Below are 23,563 nucleotides of genomic sequence, written 5' to 3'. Positions count from 1 at the left end.
ATCACATGAGATCCTACAGTAATTATTTTTATTTAACCTTTATTTAACTAGGCAAGTCCGTTAAGAACACATTCTTATTTACAATGTCGCCTACATCGGCCATATGGGACTCCCAATCACGGCCGGTTGTGATACAGCCTGGATAACTACAGCCTACTAACGCGATTATTTTGTGCAATAACTAAAACAGATTGCATCTTTGCTATAATGAAGTATAGGCTATTGTATTTGTATTCAATATACTGATCCAGCCTTCGGCTAGTACACGTTCATTTTTCAAATGTGATTGGCTAAGTCTCGACCAATCACAGCTCGTGGTTGGAATCTGCACCACGTGAGTACCGCTGCCATTTGACGTTCTCATGGCAAGAGTGGAGAATAGGATTCCTGCCGATTTTTGTCATTCTGTGCAATTCTAGTTTTGAAATAACAAGAAAATACGCTTTACACAGCCATGCGGCGAAGTAAGGCCGAAGTGGAACGCTATATTTATTCAGTACAGAGTTCCTCTCCTTCACTCAAAGAGGTGAGTCCAACCGGCTTCACTTCATCCTGCGTGTATTAGCTAGCTAAGCTAACGGCCATGATGGCCTGGTATGATAACTAGCAGTACTGCAAGCATTGAAAGTAACTAGCTAGCCACAGACTAAATCTGAAACAACAACAAGTAGCTAACAGATCCTTCATTTTGGATAGCTAACTAACGTTCGCTAACTACGCTGGGAAATGTGACACTTCTCAAGTTCATCCATCGTAATGAAGAATTCCGTGTGTGGAAAACGCGCGGGCAGCAGGGCTGGCTATATTTTGAAACATCTCATGCCCTTTAGTTAGTTGTGTGTCACTCTTCCTATGAAGATAGCCATGATCGCCTTTTTTATTTTATTTTTATTATTTTTTTATTCCTAGTTAGCTAGTCGGATCCATTCAAATATAAAATTGCTAACTAGCTTGTAGAATTTCCAGGAAGCTAGGACGATTTTCGTATGTATTAGGCAACTAAGTTAGTTGGCTACCTAAGTTTTTAGTGTACTTTAAAATACAATAGGTAACCATGTCTTAAGTAGTTAGCTAACTAGCTGTTGTAACTATATATGAGTTTAACCTTATTTTAAACTAGGCCTTCATATGTTCTCTTTCCACAGAAACCAATTAAAGGATTTTTATTTGCTAAATTATACTTCGAGGCTAAGGAGTATGAACTTGCTAAAAGGTATGCCCTGAACATATTGACATATTGAAGTGTGTATCTACATCTGTTGTGTGTGTATTCAGAATGTCTGGTCCCCTCTTTTAGACATGTTTCGGAATATCTGACGGTGGCCGAGAGAGATCCCAAAGCACACAAGTTCCTGGGCCAGCTTTATGAGAGGGAAGGAGATATCAACAAGGCCGTAGGATGTTACAAGGCAAGCTGATATTCCTGCCAGTTGCTCACTTACTTAGTAATGTTATAGTATCCTATTAGTCTGTCCATTAGGCTTTGTCCGTCATCCAGTTTTATATAATTTATTTGTTTGAAGAAACAGCTAAATAAATGGGGTGGTTGGAAATTATTACATTGATAGAAGTCATACTCTATCTGTAATATTAAAGCTGATCCCTAAAAAAAATCTGCTATGCCAATTGCAAACCTAACTATCTGACAGTGTAAAGATGCAATTAAAGTCTTTAATTGTGTGTCCAGCGGTCTGTGGACCTGAACCCAGCCCAGGGGGACCTGGTTTTGAAGGTGGCTGAGCTGCTGGTCAGTAAGACAGAGAGAGACAGCAGAGCAGAGTTCTGGGTGGAGAAAGCTGCCAAGTTGTTGCCTGCAAATCCTGCTGTCTTCAACCTCAAGGTAAGAACTATAACACAGTATTGATTTCCTGTATTAATAGCATTTTGGGCTTTTTTTTTTTTTTTTTTTGTGTGGCTAACCTGAAATAGTGTGTCAAGGTTAAAGACTGCCTGCATTGTGACTGGAGGATTGTTTAGAAACTGACACAGGGTTGACATAAGATCACTACCTGCCTGTTGAGTTGTCAGCTGTTTGATGCATATGCCCTCCTCGCCCTCTCTCTCCTCTCAGGAACAGTTGTTGAGCAGCAGACTGGTCCCGGGGACTAGAAACGTCTGTTAAAAAAATGATCAGCTGTTTAAAAAAAATCTGCTCTTTAACAATCCTTGCCAACTCTCCTTCTACCCCCTATAGGAGCGGCTACTGAATCGACGGGGCCAGCAGGGACGGAACCAGTTGTTTGACCTGCTGCAGGCAGAGCTGGCTATGAGACCTGGCGATGCCCATATCAACATAAAGCTGGTTCAGCTGTTCTCCTCTGATGGCAGGCTGGAGGAGGCTGTCAAACACTGTCTGGCTACAGAGAAGAGAGGCCTGCTTAGATCCAGTTTGGACTGGTACTCTACTGTGGTACACACTCTACAGGTCAGCAGGATGCTCACAAAATACAATATACACTTATGGAATTACATGTACAATGGTAAAGTGCTTAATTTGGTGTTTCTCAGGATTTCCTAGCCCAGCCCAGTGTTTCATCCAATGAGAAGATGAGTAGACATCTGCAGAGAGAGCTACTTTTGGCCCACTGCAGCCTGCTGAGACTGACCCTGTCGGGAAAAGGACTGCAGCCTAGCATCAAGGCCCTCGGGAGGTGTGTTTGTCAGAACCAGGCTAGGCAGGGAAACGTGACTGCTGGTACTTGGCTATAGTTAATCCATGCTTAGTCTACCAACAGAGTTGGTCACTCTGTAGAGTCCTACTAGATTAGTAGCAGTGTGTGCGTGTGTTGGTACCTTATTTAACACCTGTCTCGTTCTGTGTAGTTTTGACTGTGCGATGCAGGGCCTGAAGAAGACAGCGGGCAGTGTAACAGATGATCTGTCTGAGGTCTATGTGGAGATGAGGGGACATCTGTACCTGCATGCTGGCACTCTGCTGCTGAAGATGGCTCAGGAAAGAGAACAGCAGTGGAGGGCTGTCATTGACCTGGCTGCTCTCTGCTATTTACTGGCTTACCAGGTAATGCACACAAACTAGAAGCTTTGTATTTAGCAAATGACAGTGTCTTTCATGTTGTATCCAACTTCTTTTCATTCTTCCTATTTAGGTCCCGGGGCCGAAGATCAAGGCGACTAAAGGGGACCAGTCTTCTCCTCAGCATCTGGAGCTGCTGGCCAGTGAAAGACAGAGCCAGGCTGGACACATGCTGCTTAACCTCAACCCTGACACTCATACCTTTGTCAGAGAGGTGGTGGAGGCGTTTGGTAACCGTAGTGGTCAGGGCTCTCTGTTTGAGCTTTTGTTTGGGCTTCAGGCTCCGGCCGGTACTTCCTTCATCGGCAACGACGACATCCGCTCCATCAACACACAGGCTCCAGCGATATCTGACCTCATCAAACAGGACAACGGTATGATGTGTGTGGGTCTACACAACAGGAGAAGAGCTGATCTCACAAGTTCCCTGTGTAACCCTGCTCCTCTCCTGTCTTCAGGCTCCATCCAGCTCAAAGGAGGGGACCTCCAGCAGCTGTGTTGGCTGGGTCTCCAGTGGTCTCTCATGGCCCAGAGGCCTGCTCTGAGGGACTGGCTCAAACAGCTGTTCCCCAGGCTCATCCTGGAGACCTCCAAACTGGACACCAACACACCTGAGTCCATCTGCCTGCTAGACCTGGAGGTGGGTGTGGCTGGGGTGGTTCTACAATATTTGTCTCTACAAGGCTCATTCATACAAAGACCTTGAATGCTCTTAAGACAGTGGTCACCAACCTTTTCTGAGTCAAGATCACTTTCTGAGTCAAAATGCATGCCGAGATCTACCGCTCTGTTTTTTTTTTTTTCTAACATAGAAAAATGTAAGCCTATGCAACATTAACCAATTAAAAACAGTACTGTAGCAATGAGGTTTGTGGAGTAAGCTGTAGGCCCAATACATTTTCAATGCATATTGGCTTTGCTTGAATTTACCTGCCAATGCATTGTTGTTCGGGACATTTTTTTAACTCATATTTCAAAATTTGAGGTAGGCTATATGATCACACCAGTAATAGATCCATTGTTGTATTACTTGTGAGGCACAGCTGAGTGAGCATACATTTAAATCATTAGCTTTTTTATTTTACTTGGCTGATGGTGACTGCATCTGCTGGTCAGTCTTAGCGGAGGGAGAGAGCAGCAGACTGAGGGTCCACCTGTCAACATCCCTCCGCTGACACTGACCAAAAAGGGACACCGTCTTCCAGCTGATGGCGAAACTCGAGTCGCATCACATTATTTCTGCCACATGCACAAATTCATGTTGTTACTCCTATGAACAGAGAAAGTGAAATATTCCTCGATGTAAAAAAAACTCAAGCCGCTAATAATAACGCAAGCTTATCGATACACTTTCCTACTCATTCATTACTGCTGCGCTGCTTGTTGTATCGCTGAGTGGAAAAAAGAACGCACGTTTTATTGGTTATAAAAGGGTTGAATACAAAGTGTTGACAGTGCTGAGTAAGAACTTAAACAAGGACTCACTCATAAAACCAGCAGCTCTGCTGTATTCATTGACAGTCTCTCTAGTCATGGTTTTAAACATTTTGAAATCTGTATCAATTTTGCCCGAGGATTTCTATTATGCCTGCTACTTTACTGCAGACTCGGTCATCTGAGCAATCTGATTGGCCAGCGTTGGCATAGTGCACTTGATTTCCTCTCCAGGCCCACCGGGAAGGCAGAGTTTGTACCTCCAGATACATGAAATGGCAAAGGTTTGCCTACCCGGTGCGCAGGGCAGCTGAATTGGCTGCACCTACCACCAACAGCCCGAGACAAAAAAAAATAAAAATAGTAACACGAGGATTAATCGTTGGGTTTTTTACAGAAATGTTTGGCGATGGACTAGAAATGCGTTGGAGATCGACAAGTCGAACGCGATCGACTGGTTGGTGACCACTGCACTAAGAACTAATGCAATACAATGGGGTGATTCCCTCCTCTCTAGGTGTTCCTGTGTGGGGTGGTGTGGTGCAGTCACACCCAGCTCCAGGAGAGGGCCAGGATCACTTCTACTGGTCAACAGCAACTCCATGAGCCCCGCTGCCTGCCCCTGCCCCTCCTCCGCCTCCTCTCCACAGACAGACAGAGGGAATGGTGGGACGCCGTCTACAGCCTCATACACAAACAAGCTGCGTGAGTCACTATGGGTTCATCGCTATACTTATATGGTAGATGGCTGAAATCAAGCATTTTACTACCCAAGCTAGCTAGCTCTGTTACCCAGGCATCATTCCCTCCTCCCTCACTTGAACTGATCACAGATATTATATAAGTTGTGTTAAAATGTAAAGGCCCAGGATGGAGAAATCAAGCTGACTGATGGCTCTGTGGTTAACATGACTATGGTTCTGCTTTTGTCTGTAGTCCTAGTATGTATAATACTGTTATTTTTTTTAGGCCTGGCATGTCAGCCAAACTGAGGATGACCGTTCAACATGGACTAAGCACCCTTCGAGCTGGAGAGAAACATGGCCTTCAACCAGCCCTGCCCATACACTGGGCCCAGCACCTCAGTTCAACGGTATACACCTCGGCCAGACGGCAGACCTGCCTTTTTCTGTCACACACTACATAAGTTAACATGATATGCTAGGCGTCTGTCTGAAATGATTTCCTCCTCCATTTACTCAATAGTATTTATAACTTCCAATTAGTGTATGGTCATTATTTATAACTCTTGGTCTAGTCAGAATAGTACACATCAGCAATTTCCCTTTGGTACAGTAAATTATGTCTGCTTTAAACTACTTCTGAGAATGCGACTCAGAACGATGAGTGCTTAGTTATAATGGATGATTTGAAGCAATGCCAATTCTGCATTTAGATTTAACACCTGCTGTGTTGTTCCCAGGGGGTTGGTGTGAACTCCTACTATGACCAGAAGGAGTACATAGGGCGTAGTGTCCACTACTGGAAGGTGGTGCTCCCCCTGCTGGACAAAATCAAGCAAAGACGCAGCATCCCTGAACCCCTGGACCCCCTCTTCATACACTTCCCCTCTAGAGACATACAGGTGAGTGACCAACACAGCTGCTTCTCTGACCGACTGGATTAGAACCTAGCTTTCTACAACACTTGTTAGTCTGCTGAGTTAAAGCATTGACACGTGTAGACTTTTCATATCACTGATGCCAATTGCGAAAGTTGACGAGTCCAGGCTTAATGTATGCATTGCTCTATTTTCATTGGTTAGTGAGGTTGCGTTTGCGTGTTTCTCAGATCCCATCAGTGAAGGGCTTTGAGGAGGAGGCCATGATAGCGTTTGCAACCCTCTTGGACGTCGAGGGGAGGACAGAGGAGGCTATCACTACTCTGGAGACCATCAACAACATTTCATCTAACTGGCACCTAGCTAGGGTATGTAGTGAGGGGTTCACTGCTCTACCTTGCTCTGGTAGTCAATCCCCCTGCACTTTTCCCACTGCGCTTTAGTGCCATGCCTTCTAGTGCAGCTGCCAGTAAAGAAATTAATTGTGTGCAGGCAGCATTTGTATCTCTTTCTTTTTTAATGTCTTACCATAGAAAATGCATTTGTTATGAATTGTGCCTTTTGATATATCTCTGTGTGTAGATCTTCCAGCGTCTGTCTGAGGAGGCTGGTAGTGGGGTGGAGGAGACTCGGGACAGGTGCGTCATATTCCTCGGGAAGTTCAGAACTTACCTGTCCAAGATCTACAATGCCAATGCTGACGACATGGACAAGGTTACACATTTCAATATACGGCATCTATACACATGACTATTTTCCAAAAACATGTAATTGAAGATTTAAGAGTTGGAAGCATGACATTCAATCATATTCACTGTGTGTTGTTCCAGCTGCCTGTTTCAATGGAAGAAGTTATGGATCTCCTGAACGATGTGAACCAGCAGCTAGGGGAGATTGGAGAAGCGATGGATGAAGAGGGAAGACCGGTCCACTTCAGCCCTCAGTTTACTGAGCCTGCTGCCTCAGTCTCTCACATCAAATTCACCCCGTTAACCCCTTCCCCCAGCAAGAGCTTTGTCCCTCCCTCCAAAAGACACATGGTATGATAAATGTTGACTTGTAAACATACACTGAGTGTACAAAACATTAGGAATACCTTCCTAACATTGAGTTGCACCCCGTTTTGTCTTTAGAACATCCTCAATTTGTCAGGACATGGACTCTACAAGGTTTCAAGTGTACCACAAGGATGCTGGCCCATGTTGACTCCAATGCTTTCCACAGACGCAAGTTGGCTGGATGTCCTTGGGTGGTGAACCATTTTTGATACAAACAGGGAAACTGTTGAATGTGAAAAACCCAGCAGCGTTGCAGTTCTGGACACACTCAAACCGGTGCACCTGGCTCTTACTACCATACCCCGTTCAAAGGCACTTAAAAATGTTCTTGCCCATTCACACACCATCTCAATTGTCTCAAGGCTTTAAAATCCTTCTTTAACCTCTCTCCTCCCCTTCATCTACACTAATTGAAGTGAATTTAACAGGTGACATCAATAAGGTATCATAGCTTACACAAGGTCAGTGTGTCATGGAAAGGGCTGGTGTTCCTAATGTTTTGTACACTGAGACACTGATGCTCTTCCTATGGTTTTTAAACATGGACATTGATGTACTTCAGTTTTAGATTTACTGTACAGGTTTTTTCTCACCTAAATAATAGAAATACCTTGACATATAATATTTTCATATTTTTCTTCTCCTCCGTTTCCTGATTTCCCCAAGACGCCACCTCATTGGGCAGAGCACCAGAAGTCCCTCCTGCAGATGCTCTGCCAGCAGGTGGAGGCCCTTAAGGTCAGCCCCTGGCTTCATTGTCTTTGAGGATACGGGAGATGTTGCCCATGTCATGTGTGCCTATTAATTAAATTGTAGATGTCCATGCATGGTTTCTGTGTTAAGTGTTGTGTGGTTGGGTTGCAGAATGAGGTCCATGACCTGAGACATAACTCGTCAGACAGCATGGCGTCACCCCACCAAAGGATGTATGGAGATGGGTATGGGGCTGAGAGCATGCAGGAGGGCTACCCCCCAACACAGACCTTCCATGTAGCACCCCTCACCGGTAGGAACACAGTACACAACTGGGTTGTGTAGTTTCGGGCTGTATTATTAGGAATACTGAAATAGCAATGTTGCTAGGATATTAATTTATGGCCGTTGATTATAACCTTTTCTCTTTTTGTTTACAGTTGCCACCACACAGGCCCCATCTATGTATTTCAATCAATCCCCTGCTTATAACTCCGGACAGTATCTCCTTCGTCCTGCAGCCAATGTTACCCCAACAAAGGTAGGTGTTTATACCTTGATTTTTCTTTGAGCATTCAGAATGGTTTAGATACTTGAAGTGGGAGAGTATTTTCGGTGGCAAATATGAATTAGGTTTTAATTAATTTTCCTTTTGTCTCAGGCTCCTGTGTATGGAGTCAACCGCCTGCCACCCCAGCAGCACATGTATGCCTACCAGCAGCCCACTAACACTCCTCCCCTGCAGTCAACACCAGCCTGCATCTACCCTCCTCAAGACCAGGTTTTCGGCACCCCCCTCCACTTCGAGTCACCAGCAACCAGTCTACTCTCCCCATACAGCGAGGAATACTACGGCCATTCTCAGCCCACCACCAACCCTCCCCTCCCTGAGCCTGGCTACTTCACCAAGCCCTCAGTCGTATCTGTCCAACCACCAAAGAGCATTGAGGGGAAGCCTGTGGACTTTGGGAAGATCGCCTTTGGCCAGCAGGTCCCTGCTGAGCCTCTTAAGGTGCCTGGCTTTGGTGCTGGAGTCGTCGCCCAGTCCACTCCATCATCTGCTGCCTTTAAATTCAACTCCAACTTCAAATCCAACGATGGGGACTTCACCTTCAAAGCCAAAAACAGTGAGAACCTGTTGGGGCTTCTAACATCAGACATTTCCACCAAATCGGAGGGCCCCTCAGAGGTGGAGCCTCCTAGCCAGGGAGGGATATTTAGCTTTGGCACTAAAAGCGTGGCAGGCTTCTCCTTCACTGATGCAGCCCAGAGTCGGGACAGACCAAACCTTTTTGAAAAAATTGAACAGCCATTTAGTTTCGCTGATCAGACCAAGCAGGTATTTGGGCTGGAGAACACAGCGGTGGAGAAAGGACCGGAGAGCGATAACGACAGCACACATGTGGAGGAGGATGAGGATGGGCCTCACTTTGAGCCCATTGTGCCCCTCCCTGACAAAGTAGATGTGAAGACTGGAGAGGAGGAAGAAGAGGAGATGTTCTGTAACAGGTCCAAGCTGTTCAGATTTGACGCAGAGACAAAGGAGTGGAAAGAGAGGGGCATCGGCATAGTCAAAATCCTAAAGCACAATACATCAGGGAAAGTGCGTCTGCTGATGAGGAGGGAGCAGGTTCTGAAGATATGTGCTAACCACTACATCACGCCAGATATGCTCCTGAAACCAATTGCTGGCTCTGACAAGTCCTGGGTCTGGAATGCCATTGATTATGCAGATGAGGAACCAAGGCCTGAGCAACTGGCCATCCGGTATAAAACGGCAGACGAGGCATTGCTCTTCAAAACAAAGTTTGAAGAGGCTCAGAAGATAGTTCCCAAATCTCCAGAAAAGGGGCAAGATCAGCCAGATAAGAAAGCAACTTCTCCTAATTCATCTGCTCCTCAGGTGACAAACTTTGCTGCCCAGTTTGCAAAGAAGGACTGCGACGTGTGCTATGTAAGAAATGCTGCTACAATTATGCACTGTGTTGCCTGTCAGACTGCCAACCCTAATTCCCTGTCAGAGAAAGACAGCAAACTGGCTACTGAAACCAAAGGCTTTACTAGTGGGGGAGCTTCAGTGAGAGGATTTACTTTTGGATTTGGAGCTGACTTGTCAAAAGACACCAGCAGCACAGGATCTATTGGAAAGGGATTTGGGGCTTTTGGAGCTCAGATACCCTCCTCCTTTACGTTTGGAACCAGTGGCTCCACTTCTATACCTGTTGCTGGTTTTGGAGCCCAGTTTGGTAAGAAGAAAGAAACCGCAGAAGTAGCAGCAGAATCAAAGCCCTCAACCATGCCATTTGGCTCTGGATTTGGTGCCCAGTTTGGCAAAAAGCCAGGGCAGTGGGACTGTGACATGTGTGCTGTAAGAAACCAGGCCTCTTCAAACAGTTGTGTTTCTTGTCAAACTCCAAACCATGCAGCCAAAACGGTTGTAGATGGAGCAGCAGCATCAAAGCCCTTAACCAATCCATTAGGTTCTGGATTTGGTGCCCAGTTTGGCAAAAAGCCAGGGCAGTGGGACTGTGACATGTGTGCTGTAAGAAACCAGGCCTCCTCAAACAGTTGTGTTTCTTGTCAAACTCCAAACCATGCAGCCAAAACGGTTGTAGATGGAGCAGCAGCATCAAAGCCCTTAACCAATCCATTAGGTTCTGGATTTGGTGCCCAGTTTGGCAAAAAGCCAGGGCAGTGGGACTGTGACATGTGTGCTGTAAGAAACCAGGCCTCCTCAAACAGTTGTGTTTCTTGTCAAACTCCAAACCATGCAGCCAAAACGGTTGTAGATGGAGCAGCAGCATCAAAGCCCTTAACCAATCCATTAGGTTCTGGATTTGGTGCCCAGTTTGGCAAAAAGCCAGGGCAGTGGGACTGTGACATGTGTGCTGTAAGAAACCAGGCCTCCTCAAACAGTTGTGTKTCTTGTCAAAYTCCAAAYCMYKCAGCMAAAWCDGYWGTWGAKGKAGCASCASCATCAAAGCCCTTAACCAATCCATTAGGTTCTGGATTTGGTGCCCAGTTTGGCAAAAAGCCAGGGCAGTGGGACTGTGACATGTGTGCTGTAAGAAACCAGGCCTCCTCAAACAGTTGTGTGTCTTGTCAAATTCCAAATCCCTCAGCAAAATCAACAGTTGAGGTAGCACCACCACCAAAGCCAACAGTGTCAGGCTTTGGTGATCTTTTTGCTAAGAGGGACAGACAATGGGACTGTGACACCTGCCTAGTGAGGAATGATGCATCAGTTTCTAAGTGTGTTTCCTGCCAGACACCCAATGCTAGCAGCACCCCCTCTCTTGGGGCCATGTTTGCCAAACAGGGGGGACAGTGGGACTGTGACACATGTCTAGTCAGAAACGACAGCTCTGCTAGTCAATGTGTCTCCTGTCAGACACCCAACGCTAAGAGCACAGCCACCCCCTCCAGCTCATCCTTCAGCTTTAGCTTTGGGAGTCAAAGTACATCTACTCAGTCCGTAGGCAATGTGTTTAAAGCAAACTTCAACAGTGACAGCTCTTTTCAGTTTGGCACAAGCAAAGTTGATAAAGGTTCCCCTGCATCCTTCAAGTTTGAGACCCCTCAGGCTGAAAGCAGTGGCTCCAGTGCTGCAGGCTTCTCTTTCAATATGCCCGTCCCAGCAGGTGGCTTTAAGTTTGGCACTCAAGAAACGGCAAAGGAAACCCCACCAGATGAAACTCAGACTGCTGCTTCAGGGTCTGCGTCCATGTTCCTGAAGAATATCGCAGAGCAGCACAGAGAAAAAGAGAAGGAATCTGGTGTCGGTATATCTGCGTCAGTGCCTTCAGTGGACAACACCGATCAGGATGAGAATGGCAAACCCAATGACTTCAGTTTTGCAGATTTGGCTAAGATTTCACAAGGAGACTTCACCCATGGTGGCGAGCAGCTGTTCACGTCCCTTCAGTCAAACCAGTGGGCAGACACTTCCGCTGACCAGGATGAAGAGGACATATACAAAACAGAAGAGAATGACGATATCCAATTTGAACCTGTGGTCCAGATGCCTGATAAAGTGGACCTGGTCACAGGAGAGGAGGATGAACAGGCCCTTTACTCACAGAGAGTAAAGCTCTTCAGGTTTGACGGAGACATCAGCCAGTGGAAGGAGAGGGGTGTTGGAGTCCTCAAGTTCCTGAAGAATGCCACCAACGGCAGGCTGAGGGTGCTGATGAGGAGAGAGCAGGTCCTGAAGGTGTGTGCCAACCACTGGATCACCACCACCATGAACTTGAAGCCCTTGGCTGGTTCCGACAAAGCTTGGATGTGGCTTGCTAATGACTTCTCAGAAGGAGATGCCAAACTGGAGCAACTCGCCGCCAAGTTTAAAACCCCAGAGCTGGCTGAGGAGTTCAAGCTTAAGTTTGAGGAGTGTCAGAGGCTCCTGTTGGACATCCCACTGCAGACTCCTCACAAGCTTGTCGACACAGGCAGAACTGCACATCTCATCCAGAAGGCAGAGGAGATGAAGTCCGGTCTGAAAGACCTTAAATCCTTCCTGACTGATGACAAAACAAAGATCAAGGAGGACGACAGCCAAGCTAACATCACAACAGCCAGTAACACCTCAGGTCTGATCATCAAGCCCCACGCGGAGAGCACTGGCCCTACCTTAGAATGGGACAACTATGACCTGAGAGAGGAGGCTCTGGATGACAGTGCTGACACATCTGTCTACGCCTCACCCCTAGCAAGCAGCCCAATCAGGAAGAACCTCTTCTGCTTTGGAGAATCCACAGCTGGCTTTAACTTCAGCTTCCAGCCTGTCGTCAGTCCTACCAAGTCTCCGGCCAAGCTGAACCAGAGCGGGGTGTCTGTGGACGAGGAGCAAGACGTGACCCAGGAGGAGGACAGGGATGGCCTGTACTTTGAACCTGTGGTTCCTCTGCCAGACCTGGTGGAGATCTCCACTGGAGAGGAGAATGAAAATGTGTGTTTCAGCCACAGAGCAAAGCTGTACCGCTATGACAAAGACCTGAACCAGTGGAAGGAGAGGGGCATCGGAGACCTTAAGATACTGCAGAACTACGACACCAAACGAGTCAGACTCCTCATGAGGCGGGACCAAGTCCTGAAGATCTGCGCAAACCACTGGGTCACGTCTTCTATGAAGTTGGAGCCCATGAAGGGTGCTGAGAAGGCCTGGGTCTGGAGTGCCATTGACTTTGCTGAGGTAGCTGAGGGAAATGTGGAGCAGTTAGCAGTGAGGTTTAAACTGCAGGATGTGGCCAACTCTTTCAGAGACGTCTTTGACGAGGCTAAAACCGCCCAAGAGAATGAGATTCTGGTTACTCCCATAGCCTCCTGTGAGACCCCTCAGGAGGTAGCAACAGCTCCAGGGATGACAGTGTGTGGACAGGCTGCTGTGGCCATCCTGGAGGAGACCACCAGAGAACGGACAGAGCTGTCTTCTGAGACTTTCCACACTCCTGACAGCAAGGCCTCCACTTCCACACCACACAGCCCTCTCAACCCCTCTAAGATGGTGATGTCTCCTCCCAAGTTCCTCTTCGGAACCGACTCTCTCCAGAAGATCTTTGGCAGCAGCCTCCCGTTGTCCAAGGAGGATGGTTCTTCAGAAAGCTCCAAGGCTAAAGACAGTGGTTGGACCTCCCAGCCCTCACCTGCATTCAAAATCCCTGAAAAAGGTAAGCCTTTTATTGTTATCCTTTCTTAGTTGATTTTGTTGATCTTGTGGTTCAGTGTGAACTGCTTGTTTTTGAATGGTGATTTCCCCCCCCCTCCCACAATGGAGTTATCACACAATTTGACCCCGTTGTGATTCCAGTCATGTCCCATTGGTTCATCTCATTGCTTCTTCCACCTGCCCACACTGTGTTAGCAGAACCGAACTTAACCCAGTCACTCCCACTAGACTAATTTACATCTACTTCCTCACCCTTGTAATTCAATGATATAGTTTAAATATGATAGCAGATGTAATCAATTATATAATCCAGTACACTTGTACTGTACACTTGCCTAGTAATCAAATCCCCTAAGGATAATGCAGTCACTCCGTTTTCAAAGAATTATAGCAGGCTACATCTTCATGAAGGCAGATGGAGACAGGACAGAATATAGAAAGATTGTAGAATCCATTACACTTAGATAATGTAATGATGTTCAACTTGCATCTCACTGAAGACACACTTTAATATCTTAATCCAACCCCCCCCCCCCCCCCCCCCCCCCCCCCAACCCCCCCCCCCCCAATTTCAGCTTGTCTCACCTGCCAACCATTATTTTGTAGGATTGGATTTTAGGCTTTTCAAAGATAACCCAATGGCTTTTTGGACCAGCACCTCATCCACCCAATTTGAGCCCCCAGGTACTCTGTCACTGCACTGTGTGTGTGCTGTGACACGTCACCTACACAGTTGTCACCTGGCTGGGCCTGCTTTGTAGCCGGTCTTAACCCGCATGCAACGAGTGGAACATAAAAACCTTTAATACAATAACCTAACGAGCTGCATGCCATCTGATACTCAAGAGTTACTGTTACTCTAAAGCAGGGGTATTCAACGCTTACCTTACAAGATCCAGAGACTGCTATTTTGTTTTCTTCTACCTGATAATTCATTGCATATACCTGGTGTCCCAGGTCTAAATCAGTCCCTGATTATAGAGGGGGACAATAAAAAAATGCAGTTGAACTGGCTTTGAGGTCCAGAGTTGAGTTTGAGGGCACTCCTTGACAAGTGTCACTAAAGCTACAAGAGGGTGGAACACGTTTCAAACTTTGCTTGTTAGGCTTACTGCGAATAAAAGTTAGACAAGCTGTTTAGCTAATAGAAAGGTGAAAGGACTAAGTTCCTGGTAGCGGCCAGTGGAGTGTTGGCCATGATAGAGTTCTTCTCCCTCTGTTGAAAGGAGACACGGGGAGATTCCAGCCATGCTTCCTGACAGGAATGTACTGTCACACACACACTTCAACGTCACACACATTTTTAGTCCAGGATGGGTAGCAACAGTGTGAAAGGCAACACCTTGCCTGGTCCGGTTCGTTCCAGAGATTTCCAGTATGTCCAAGATTTCAAACCCAGGTAGAATGTGCTGCTGTATGTTACAAGCGTTTGTTTTTCTACCACTGGATGGTCATCTATTAAGGTCATACCAAAGATTATTTTATTTTATTTTGAATTTTATGCACGCTTGAAGTATCAACTAATGAAACAATTTATCAAATTTGATTTGGCCTGCTATTAGCCCCATACAAACACACAGAATAACAGCTTTACTACATGGAACAATGTGTCTGTCCTATATCTGAGAGAGATAAGAAAGATCAGGAAACTTAAAAAAAAAATTAAAAAAAATAAAGTACATCTATTTAACCCCTTATTTTTGGCACTAAACAGTGTCCATATACTAATGTTATTTTTTTTCAACTGGTACCGGGGGACCTTCAGAGAAGTCTTGTAAGGGCTGTGGCCATCCTAGAGCAAAAAAAACCGACATGTTCGTGTCTCACCTTTCCACAGAGGGGTTATATTAGTATGTAGCTCAAACTGTCCGGACTCTACAGACAGAAGTGGGCAGATCGGCTGTACCGACTTCAGACGAGTCCCAAGATGCTTGTGGGGGTCGTAGAGCAAAACGGAGAACACCATCGTATTCATAAGAGTCAGCTTTGGTCTACAATAGTTTGTAGGCCAAACACCACTCTCTGTCACCTTTCACCGCAGATGCGGAACTGCAACATAAGTGGATGCAGTGGGTTGCAGATTAAGACGCATCAATGAAAGAAAACATACTTTTGGCCATGTAGTGTATGTGGACATCTGCTCGTCGAACATCTCCTTCCAAAATCATGGGCATTAATATGGAGTTGGTCCCCACTTTGCTGCTACAACAGCCTCCATTCTTCTGGGAAGGCTTTCCACTAGATGTTGGAATGTTGCTGCGGGGACTTGCTTCCATTCAGCCACGAGCGTTAGTGAGGTCGGGCACTGATGTTGGGCGATTAGGCCTGGCTCGCAGTCGGCATTCCAATTCATCCCAAAGGTGTTCGATGAGTTGAGGTCAGGGCTCTGTGCAGGCCAGTCAAGTTCTTCCACACCGATCTCGGCAAACCATTTCTGTATGTACCTCGCTTTTTGCACGGGGGCATTGTCATGCTGAAACAGGAAAAGGCCTTCCCCAAACTGTTGCCACAAAGTTGGAAGCACAGAATTGTCTAGAATGTAATGTTATGCAGTAGCATTAGAGTATCCTTCACTGGAACCATGGAAAATAGCCCTAGACCATTATTCCTCCTCCCCCAAACTTTACTGTTGGCACTATGCTTGTGTGGCCAACCACTTCGCGGCTGAGCCGTTGTTAATCCTAGATGTTTCCACTTCACAATAACAGCACTTAAAGTTGACCGGGTGCCACGTTGAAAGTCACTGAGCTCATCAGTACGGACCATTCTACTGCCAATATTTGTTTATGAAGATTGCATGGCTTTGTGCTCAATTTTTATACACCTGTCCAATGGGTGTGGCTGAAATAGCAAAATCCACTAAGTTGAAGGGGTGTCCACATACTTTTAGTGTCTCTAGCTTAAACGGACAGATTTTTATGGGGATGTTTGTATTAAGCTAATTGGCATATGAATTGGTTTTAGAGAACCAGTAGGAAATGGTAACTGGAATCCTCTATGGTTGGCCTCGTGTACAGTATACTGTAGATCCATGGTTCTAATGTTTGATGCCTTCGAGATTCACTTCCGCAATAGTTAACGCATTCTCAGAGATATGAGACTGCTTGCTTGGTGTGGTGAAATGCATGATGTCAATATTTTTGAGATGCATGTGTTTCGGTTTGGAACTAACCCTAGACATGCAACTACCTCCTTAGTGAAATGGTTTTGTGACTTTTTTGCAGGTGAACAATTTTTAGGATATTAAATGTTAGCCTGTCTGCCCTACAGCCAAACAACCTTGCAGCATAGTTGAGTCAAGTCTTAAAATGTTCTGTAGATCCATTTATTGTACAGTAATTTGGGATTATATTATGCAAATTCACCTTGGAGGTAAATAAAGTTGTATCATTCTGTTACTGCCTTCAACATCTGTTCTGTAGGAAGGGGGTCTCCTGAGTTGCCTCACACTTTGTGTTGTGTTATAGCACCCCCCCAGGAAAAGGCTGATGATGACAGTGAGGTGGAGGTGGTGTACGAGAGGCAGCCGACTGTGGAGCAGGCTGCTTTGGCCAGGGAACTCCTGCTGCCTCTCACCTTCTTCTGCTACCAGAACGAACCAGGAAACACTAGTGACGACCAGACGGACGGTGAGAAATGACACCAACGCTCTCTTGCAAAACTTTTCTACTTGTATGAGCAAAGGTTTACGCGTTGTAGTTGACCGTGTTGCTAACGTTAGTTTGTGTTGCAGATGAGGACTTTGAGACTGCAGTTAAAGCGCTGAATGGAAAACTGTACCAGGATCCTCCTGAGAGAAAGGCTGCAAGTTCTGGTAAGTTTCATAGCCAAAGTGGCTATAGAGAGCAGTATGAATAGCCATTGATAGGTTGGTGAAATTTCTCCTCAAATGTTGCCTCTCCAATAACCTTCTCCTCTCACCAGCTCAGGCCGAGATAGGTGCTGAGGGTCTGTACCCGGAGGTTGAGGTGGTGTTGGAGAAGAGGTCTACTCCAGATGAGGAGCAGAAAGCCAAGCCGCTGCAGCTGCCTCCAACTTTTTGTGGTGTAGGCGGCAAGGCAGAGAAAGACGAGCCAGAGGACTTCAAGACAGAGGTATGTATGCAAAGCACAAGAGACTTCCATAATATATTCATTTGTTTGCACACGTAGATGAACATCTTATGTGGCATTAGGATATAAGAAATTAAAACTACTATAGTTCTCTCAAGCAAATATTGATGTTTTGGTTGTGTTTCAGGACTCAGAGAGAAGCGCACACCCTGTTTCATCTGAGGCTGTGTCCTCCAGCACCGGCGATACAGTGCCAGAACAACAGTTCCGAGACCAGTCCCCCAGCAGCCAGGTACAGGTTCCAGATCTGTCTGAGGCAGAGGTTCAGTCCTCTGCAGCAGAGGCTGAGTTCCCAGCTCAGTCGGTAACCATCCAGGAGGCAGAGGTCCAGCAGACTCCAGATCAGTCAGACTCCACTCCAACACAGTCTCAGACTGTGGTCTCCAGCAGCGGGGAGCAGGCTCAAACTTCAAACCCTTCAGCAAAACCTGCTGCTAGTGCCCCAGCTTTGGTGACTGCCTCATTTGGATTTGGTGCACAGTTTGTCAAAAAGCCAGGGCAGTGGGAGTGTGACGCATGTCTTGTTAGAAATGAGGAGTCTGCAAGCAGTTGTGTTTCTTGTCAAACTCCAAACCCTGCAGCCAGCAGTGGTAAGCAGGCTCCAGATAAGTCAGACTCTACTCCTGCATCTACCAGCAGCAGCCCCATAGACCTGTCTACCAAGAAGACCTCGGAGCCGGACTCCACGTCGACATTTACTACAACCGTTACTCAGGGTATGAGATATTTATCATTGCAGAGCCCTTTGCATTCTACACTGATCAGGAAGAGCATGTCCCTCTTGTGAATACATTCAATGTACTCACAGCAGCACAGTCTCACTTCTGACACCAGTACAGCAACCTGTCTTCTCATCCTTTATTTCTCCTTTACAGATGCTCCAAACTCATTTGGCTCCTTGGGCTTCAGTGATCTGGGAGGGGAAGGGATCTCCTTCGCTGATCTGGCACAGAACACCGGGGGTGAATTCGCCTTCGGAAAACAAGGTTGGCACGTCTACATTTTCTGAATACAGTAGACTGAAGCAAATTCAATATGTGCTTAATTTTAAGGTTTTACAAGTTTCCATGACACAACTGTGAGCTATGTTTAAGTGAAAACAAGCATTTCAGTTAACCTTTCAAATGTTTCCTTGTTAGATTCTAACTTCTCGTGGGCGAATGCCGGGGCTACGTTGTTTGGAGCTGCAGCCCCACCCAAAACTGAAGGAGGGGAGGAGAGGAGTCATGAAGAGGACGCTAATAATGTGGAAATTCACTTTGATCCCATAGTCACCCTACCAGAGGTACTTATCAATGCACTGCTACTAATCTAATTCCATTTAACCTTACTGGGAATGTGATCATTATAAAGTAAAGTAGCCTTGGCTTGTGCGAGCTGGAACAGCTCATAGGTACAGGAGCCTATCACCTGTTTGCTGAAGCGTGATGCAGCTTGATGTACAAGTACACCCCCTCAACAGGACGCTAGGCTATTACAGGGCCTTGCCCCCAATCTATCTCCTTAATGCTGAATGCCAAGCAGAGACTCCACGTTGTCATTATAATTCACTGTAAATGTGTTTTAGGTGGAGGCTTGGTCTAGACCTGTCATGACTCCACATTCTATCTGTGACAGAGAATCTTGCCTGTTCTATTTGATACATTTCTATACAAGTTCTGTAAACTTACACCCTCCTGATTAACCTGCGCGTAACTGTGTTGTCTAGGTGGAGACTAAGTCAGGGGAGGAGGATGAGGAGATCCTGTTTAAGGAGCGTACCAAGCTGTACCGCTGGGAGAGAGACCTCGGCCAGTGGAAGGAGAGGGGTGTGGGAGACATCAAGATCCTCTTCCACCCCGATAAGAGGTTCTACCGGGTGCTGATGAGGAGGGAGCAGGTGCTGAAGGTGTGTGCCAATCACACCATCTGCCAGAGCATGGAGCTCAAACCCATGAACACCTCCAACCAAGCCCTCGTCTGGACCGCTACCGACTTTGCAGGTAGGTCTACACACAGCTCCGCCAAACACAGTGCTATGTAAATATATTGATTCTTACAGTGGGGCAAAAAAAGTATTTAGTCAGCCACCAATTGTGCAAGTTCTCCCACTTAAAAAGATGAGAGAGGCCTGTAATTTTCATCATAGGTACACTTCAACTATGACAGACAAAATGAGAGAGAAAAATCCAGAAAATCACACTGTAGGATTTTTTATTAATTAATTTGCAAATTATGGTGGAAAATAAGTATTTGGTCACCTACAAACAAGCAAGATTTCTGGCTCTCACAGACCTGTAACTTCTTCTTTAAGAGGCTCCTCTGTCCTCCACTCGTTACCTGTATTAATGGCACCTGTTTGAACTTGTTATCAGTATAAAAGACACCTGTCCACAACCTCAAACAGTCACACTCCAAACTCCACTATGGCCAAGACCAAAGAGCTGTCAAAGGACACCAGAAACAAAATTGTAGACCTGCACCAGGCTGGGAAGACTGATTCTGCAATAGGTAAGCAGCTTGGTTTGAAGAAATCAACTGTGGGAGCAATTATTAGGAAATGGAAGACATACAAGACCACTGATAATCTCCCTCGATCTGGGGCTCCACGCAAGATCTCACCCCGTGGGGTCAAAATGATCACAAGAACGGTGAGCAAAAATCCCAGAACCACACGGGGGACCTAGTGAATGACCTGCAGAGAGCTGGGACCAAAGTAACAAAGCCTACCATCAGTAAAACATACGCCGCCAGGGACTCAAATCCTGCAGTGCCAGACGTGTCCCCCTGCTTAAGCCAGTACATGTCCAGGCCCGTCTGAAGTTTGCTAGAGAGCATTTGGATGATCCAGAAGAAGATTGGGAGAATGTCAGATGAAACCAAAATAGAACTTTTTGGTAAAAACTCAACTCGTCGTGTTTGGAGGACAAAGAATGCTGAGTTGCATCCAAACACCACCATACCTACTGTGAAGCATGGGGGTGGAAACATCATGCTTTGGGGCTGTTTTTCTGCAAAGGGACCAGGACGACTGATCCGTGTAAAGGAAAGAATGAATGGGGCCATGTATCGTGAGATTTTGAGTGAAAACCTCCTTCCATCAGCAAGGGCATTGAAGATGAAACGTGGCTGGGTCTTTCAGCATGACAATGATCCCAAACACACCGCCCGGGCAACGAAGGAGTGGCTTCGTAAGAAGCATTTCAAGGTCCTGGAGTGGCCTAGCCAGTCTCCAGATCTCAACCCCATAGAAAATCTTTGGAGGGAGTTGAAAGTCCGTGTTGCCCAGCAACAGCCCCAAAACATCACTGCTCTAGAGAGATCTGCATGGAGGAATGGGCCAAAATAACCAGCAACAGTGTGTGAACCTTGTGAAGACTTACAGAAAACGTTTGACCTCTGTCATTGCCAACAAAGGGTATATAACAAAGTATTGAGAAACTTTTGTTATTGACCAAATACTTATTTTCCACCATAATTTGCAAATAAATTCATTAAAAATCCTACAATGTGATTTTCTGGATTTTTTTTCTCATTTTGTCTGTCATAGTTGAAGTGTACCTATGATGAAAATTACAGGCCTCATCTTTTTAAGTGGGATTGGTGCCCCACTGTATATAGTTGATGAATTGATAAATGTATTGATCCTGTGTTCTCTGCAGAGGGCGAGGGTAAGGTGGAGCAGTTGGCAGCCAAGTTCAAGACAGCAGAGCTGGCTGAGTGTTTCAGGAAGACCTTCTGTGAGTGTCAGAGCCGTATGAGCCAATCAGAGGCCTCGGCCCTCTCCCCCCAGATGTCCAGGGTCCAGGAACATTCCAGAGACACCAACCCCCAGGTCAGTGTTTTTCCCGTGCCTGCTATTGTATAGGTGGAGCGCCTAGCCTACGACTTTTGTCCCCTCCACCTAAAATCATTTGTTGGGTGTTTTACTAAAATTATGGCCTGTAAAATAATCTATATGAAACTCTGCCCCCAGGTGTACCTCTCTATCTCCGCTGACGACGAGCCCCTGGGAATGGTCACCATAGAACTGTTCTCTCACATTGTCCCCAAGACGGCTGAGAACTTCAGAGCGCTGTGTACAGGACAGAAAGGCTTCGGACTGCGCAACTCTGTCTTCCACAGGGTCATACCGGACTTTATGTGTCAGGTGAGGGGGGAGTGCCGGTGTGGGGTTGGACAGTTTCCATTAAATAACACAGCCACAAAGTCTAAATGGCTATATCGTGAAGAAACACATTTGCTTTTTGGTCTTAATATAAGGTTGTTGTTGGGTTTAAAATCAGATTTTAAGAAGATAAATTATAGGAGTGTGTGGTTTATGACTGTTAACTAGTGATGACCAGGTTAAACTGAAACCAGACAATACTCAGAACCACCAACATGCTTTCATAACCTTCAATACCATGTTTCCCAACTAGGTCAGTCAGTGCCTCTTGGAACACAAAAACAGTTTGTAAACCACAGCTCTATCTAATTTTGCTTTTATCTGTATCTTGATAGGGACACATCAGATAAGTCTTTCCTAACATATTTATGTCTGTACTCAGGGTGGTGACCTCACCAACCAGGACGGGACAGGAGGGAAGTCCATCTACGGGAACAAGTTTGAGGACGAGAACTTTGATGTGCGCCACACGGGTCCGGGGCTGCTGTCCATGGCCAACCATGGCCGAGACACCAATAACTCCCAGTTCTTCATCACACTGAAGAAGGCTGAGCACCTGGACTTCAAACACGTGGCCTTTGGCTTCGTCAGAGAGGGCATGGATGTGGTCCGCAGAATGGGAGAGCTGGGCACCAAGACTGGCAAACCCAGCAAGAAGATTGTCATCACCAAATGTGGACAACTGTAGAGCTTGAGCTCTGGTTACTGACTGGACAACTCCACTGTAGTGCTGAACATGTAGTCACTGACTGGATGGCTATGGGCCTTCACTCTGGTCATGGACTGGGGAGTTATAGCATTTCAAACTGAGCACAATTATAGTAGGCAGATATCAAATGAAACCCTATTCCCCATATAGTGCACTCCACTTGGGGCTCAGCTCAAAAAAAGTGCACTAAGTGCTCTGGTAGTGCACAATGGGGGGAATAGGCTTTAATTTGAGACCGGGCCAGTGTCTCCTGAGTTGCACTTTCTCCCTGCCGCATCCTGAGGGCTGCATGTCCCTGTGTGTATCCCCAGACTCTTTGTGTGTGTAATGTACATGGACTACTTTTTTGTCTTTTTTGTGTGCATGTGTTCCAATAAGAGTTGACAGCGCTGGTTCCTTCATAAGCTCCCTCACCCAATTTGTTTTGTGTAATTAAGTCTTAATTGAGATTATTGTGACCTTTTTTTTTTAAACCAACCAATGTTTGTTTGGTACTGTGTTCCTTTTGCTGCCTGTGTATACTTTTTTTTTTAGGTGTGTGTGTGTGTGTGTGTGTGTAGGCTATACATTGATTTCATAATGTGCAAATTGAGACTCTACACCTGTCTTAAACTAAAAGGTAGGAATATGAAGTCTGACAATTTGGGAGAGGCGACATACTAAATATAATATTTTATGGTCGGGGTCACAATTGGGGTTAACAATTCTTATTGTCAATAAATAAATACAAGATACTGGAGACAGTCTTTAAAAATAAAGTTTCTTTATAACTGAACCCTGTCCGATTTCAAATATACACTACCAGTCAAAAGTTTGGACACTCATTCCAGGGTTTTTCTTTATTTTGACTATTTTCTACATTCTAGAATAATAGTGAAGATAAACTATGAAATAACACATGGAATCATGTAATAACCAAAAGTGTTAAACAAATCTAAATATTTGAGATTCTTTGATGTAGCCACCCGTTGCCTTGACAGCTTTGCCCACTCCTGGCATTCTCTCAAACAGCTTTGAGGTAGTCACCTGGAATGCATTTCAATTAACAGGTGTGGCTTGTTAATTTGTGGAATTTCTTTCCTTTGTAATGCGTTTGAGCCAATCAGTTTGGTGTGACAAGGTAGGGTTGTTATACAGAAGATGGCCCTAT

At 45.9% G+C, this 23,563-nt stretch overlaps 1 protein-coding gene across 2 annotated transcripts; it reads left to right on the top strand.

The window, feature by feature from the left end:
• The first annotated feature begins 365 nt into the window (after positions 1-365).
• ranbp2 (RAN binding protein 2) lies at positions 366-22,965 on the top strand. Of its 2 annotated transcripts, XM_024007997.2 has the most exons (30): positions 366-526; positions 1,146-1,213; positions 1,298-1,409; positions 1,688-1,840; positions 2,195-2,425; positions 2,509-2,651; positions 2,824-3,019; positions 3,108-3,408; positions 3,493-3,674; positions 4,986-5,173; positions 5,438-5,561; positions 5,892-6,053; positions 6,260-6,397; positions 6,612-6,743; positions 6,860-7,069; positions 7,754-7,825; positions 7,952-8,093; positions 8,221-8,321; positions 8,442-13,446; positions 14,052-14,129; positions 16,913-17,074; positions 17,179-17,259; positions 17,370-17,539; positions 17,685-18,273; positions 18,433-18,543; positions 18,697-18,842; positions 19,266-19,539; positions 21,199-21,371; positions 21,513-21,686; positions 22,087-22,965. In XM_024007997.2, the coding sequence occupies exons 1-30, from the start codon at positions 455-457 to the stop codon at positions 22,390-22,392; spliced, it is 9,996 nt and encodes a 3,331-aa protein (XP_023863765.1). In that variant the 5' UTR covers positions 366-454; the 3' UTR covers positions 22,393-22,965. The 2 variants fall into 2 exon arrangements, with proteins under 2 accessions (XP_023863765.1, XP_023863776.1); XM_024008008.2 differs by lacking the exon at positions 14,052-14,129.
• Positions 22,966-23,563: the final 598 nt, after the last annotated feature.

Source organism: Salvelinus sp. IW2-2015, linkage group LG2, assembly GCF_002910315.2.
Source record: "Salvelinus sp. IW2-2015 linkage group LG2, ASM291031v2, whole genome shotgun sequence".
Lineage (NCBI taxonomy): Eukaryota > Metazoa > Chordata > Actinopteri > Salmoniformes > Salmonidae > Salvelinus > Salvelinus sp. IW2-2015.
The sequence above is the reverse complement of the archived record's forward strand: the minus strand, read 5'-3'. Positions and strand labels throughout refer to the sequence as shown.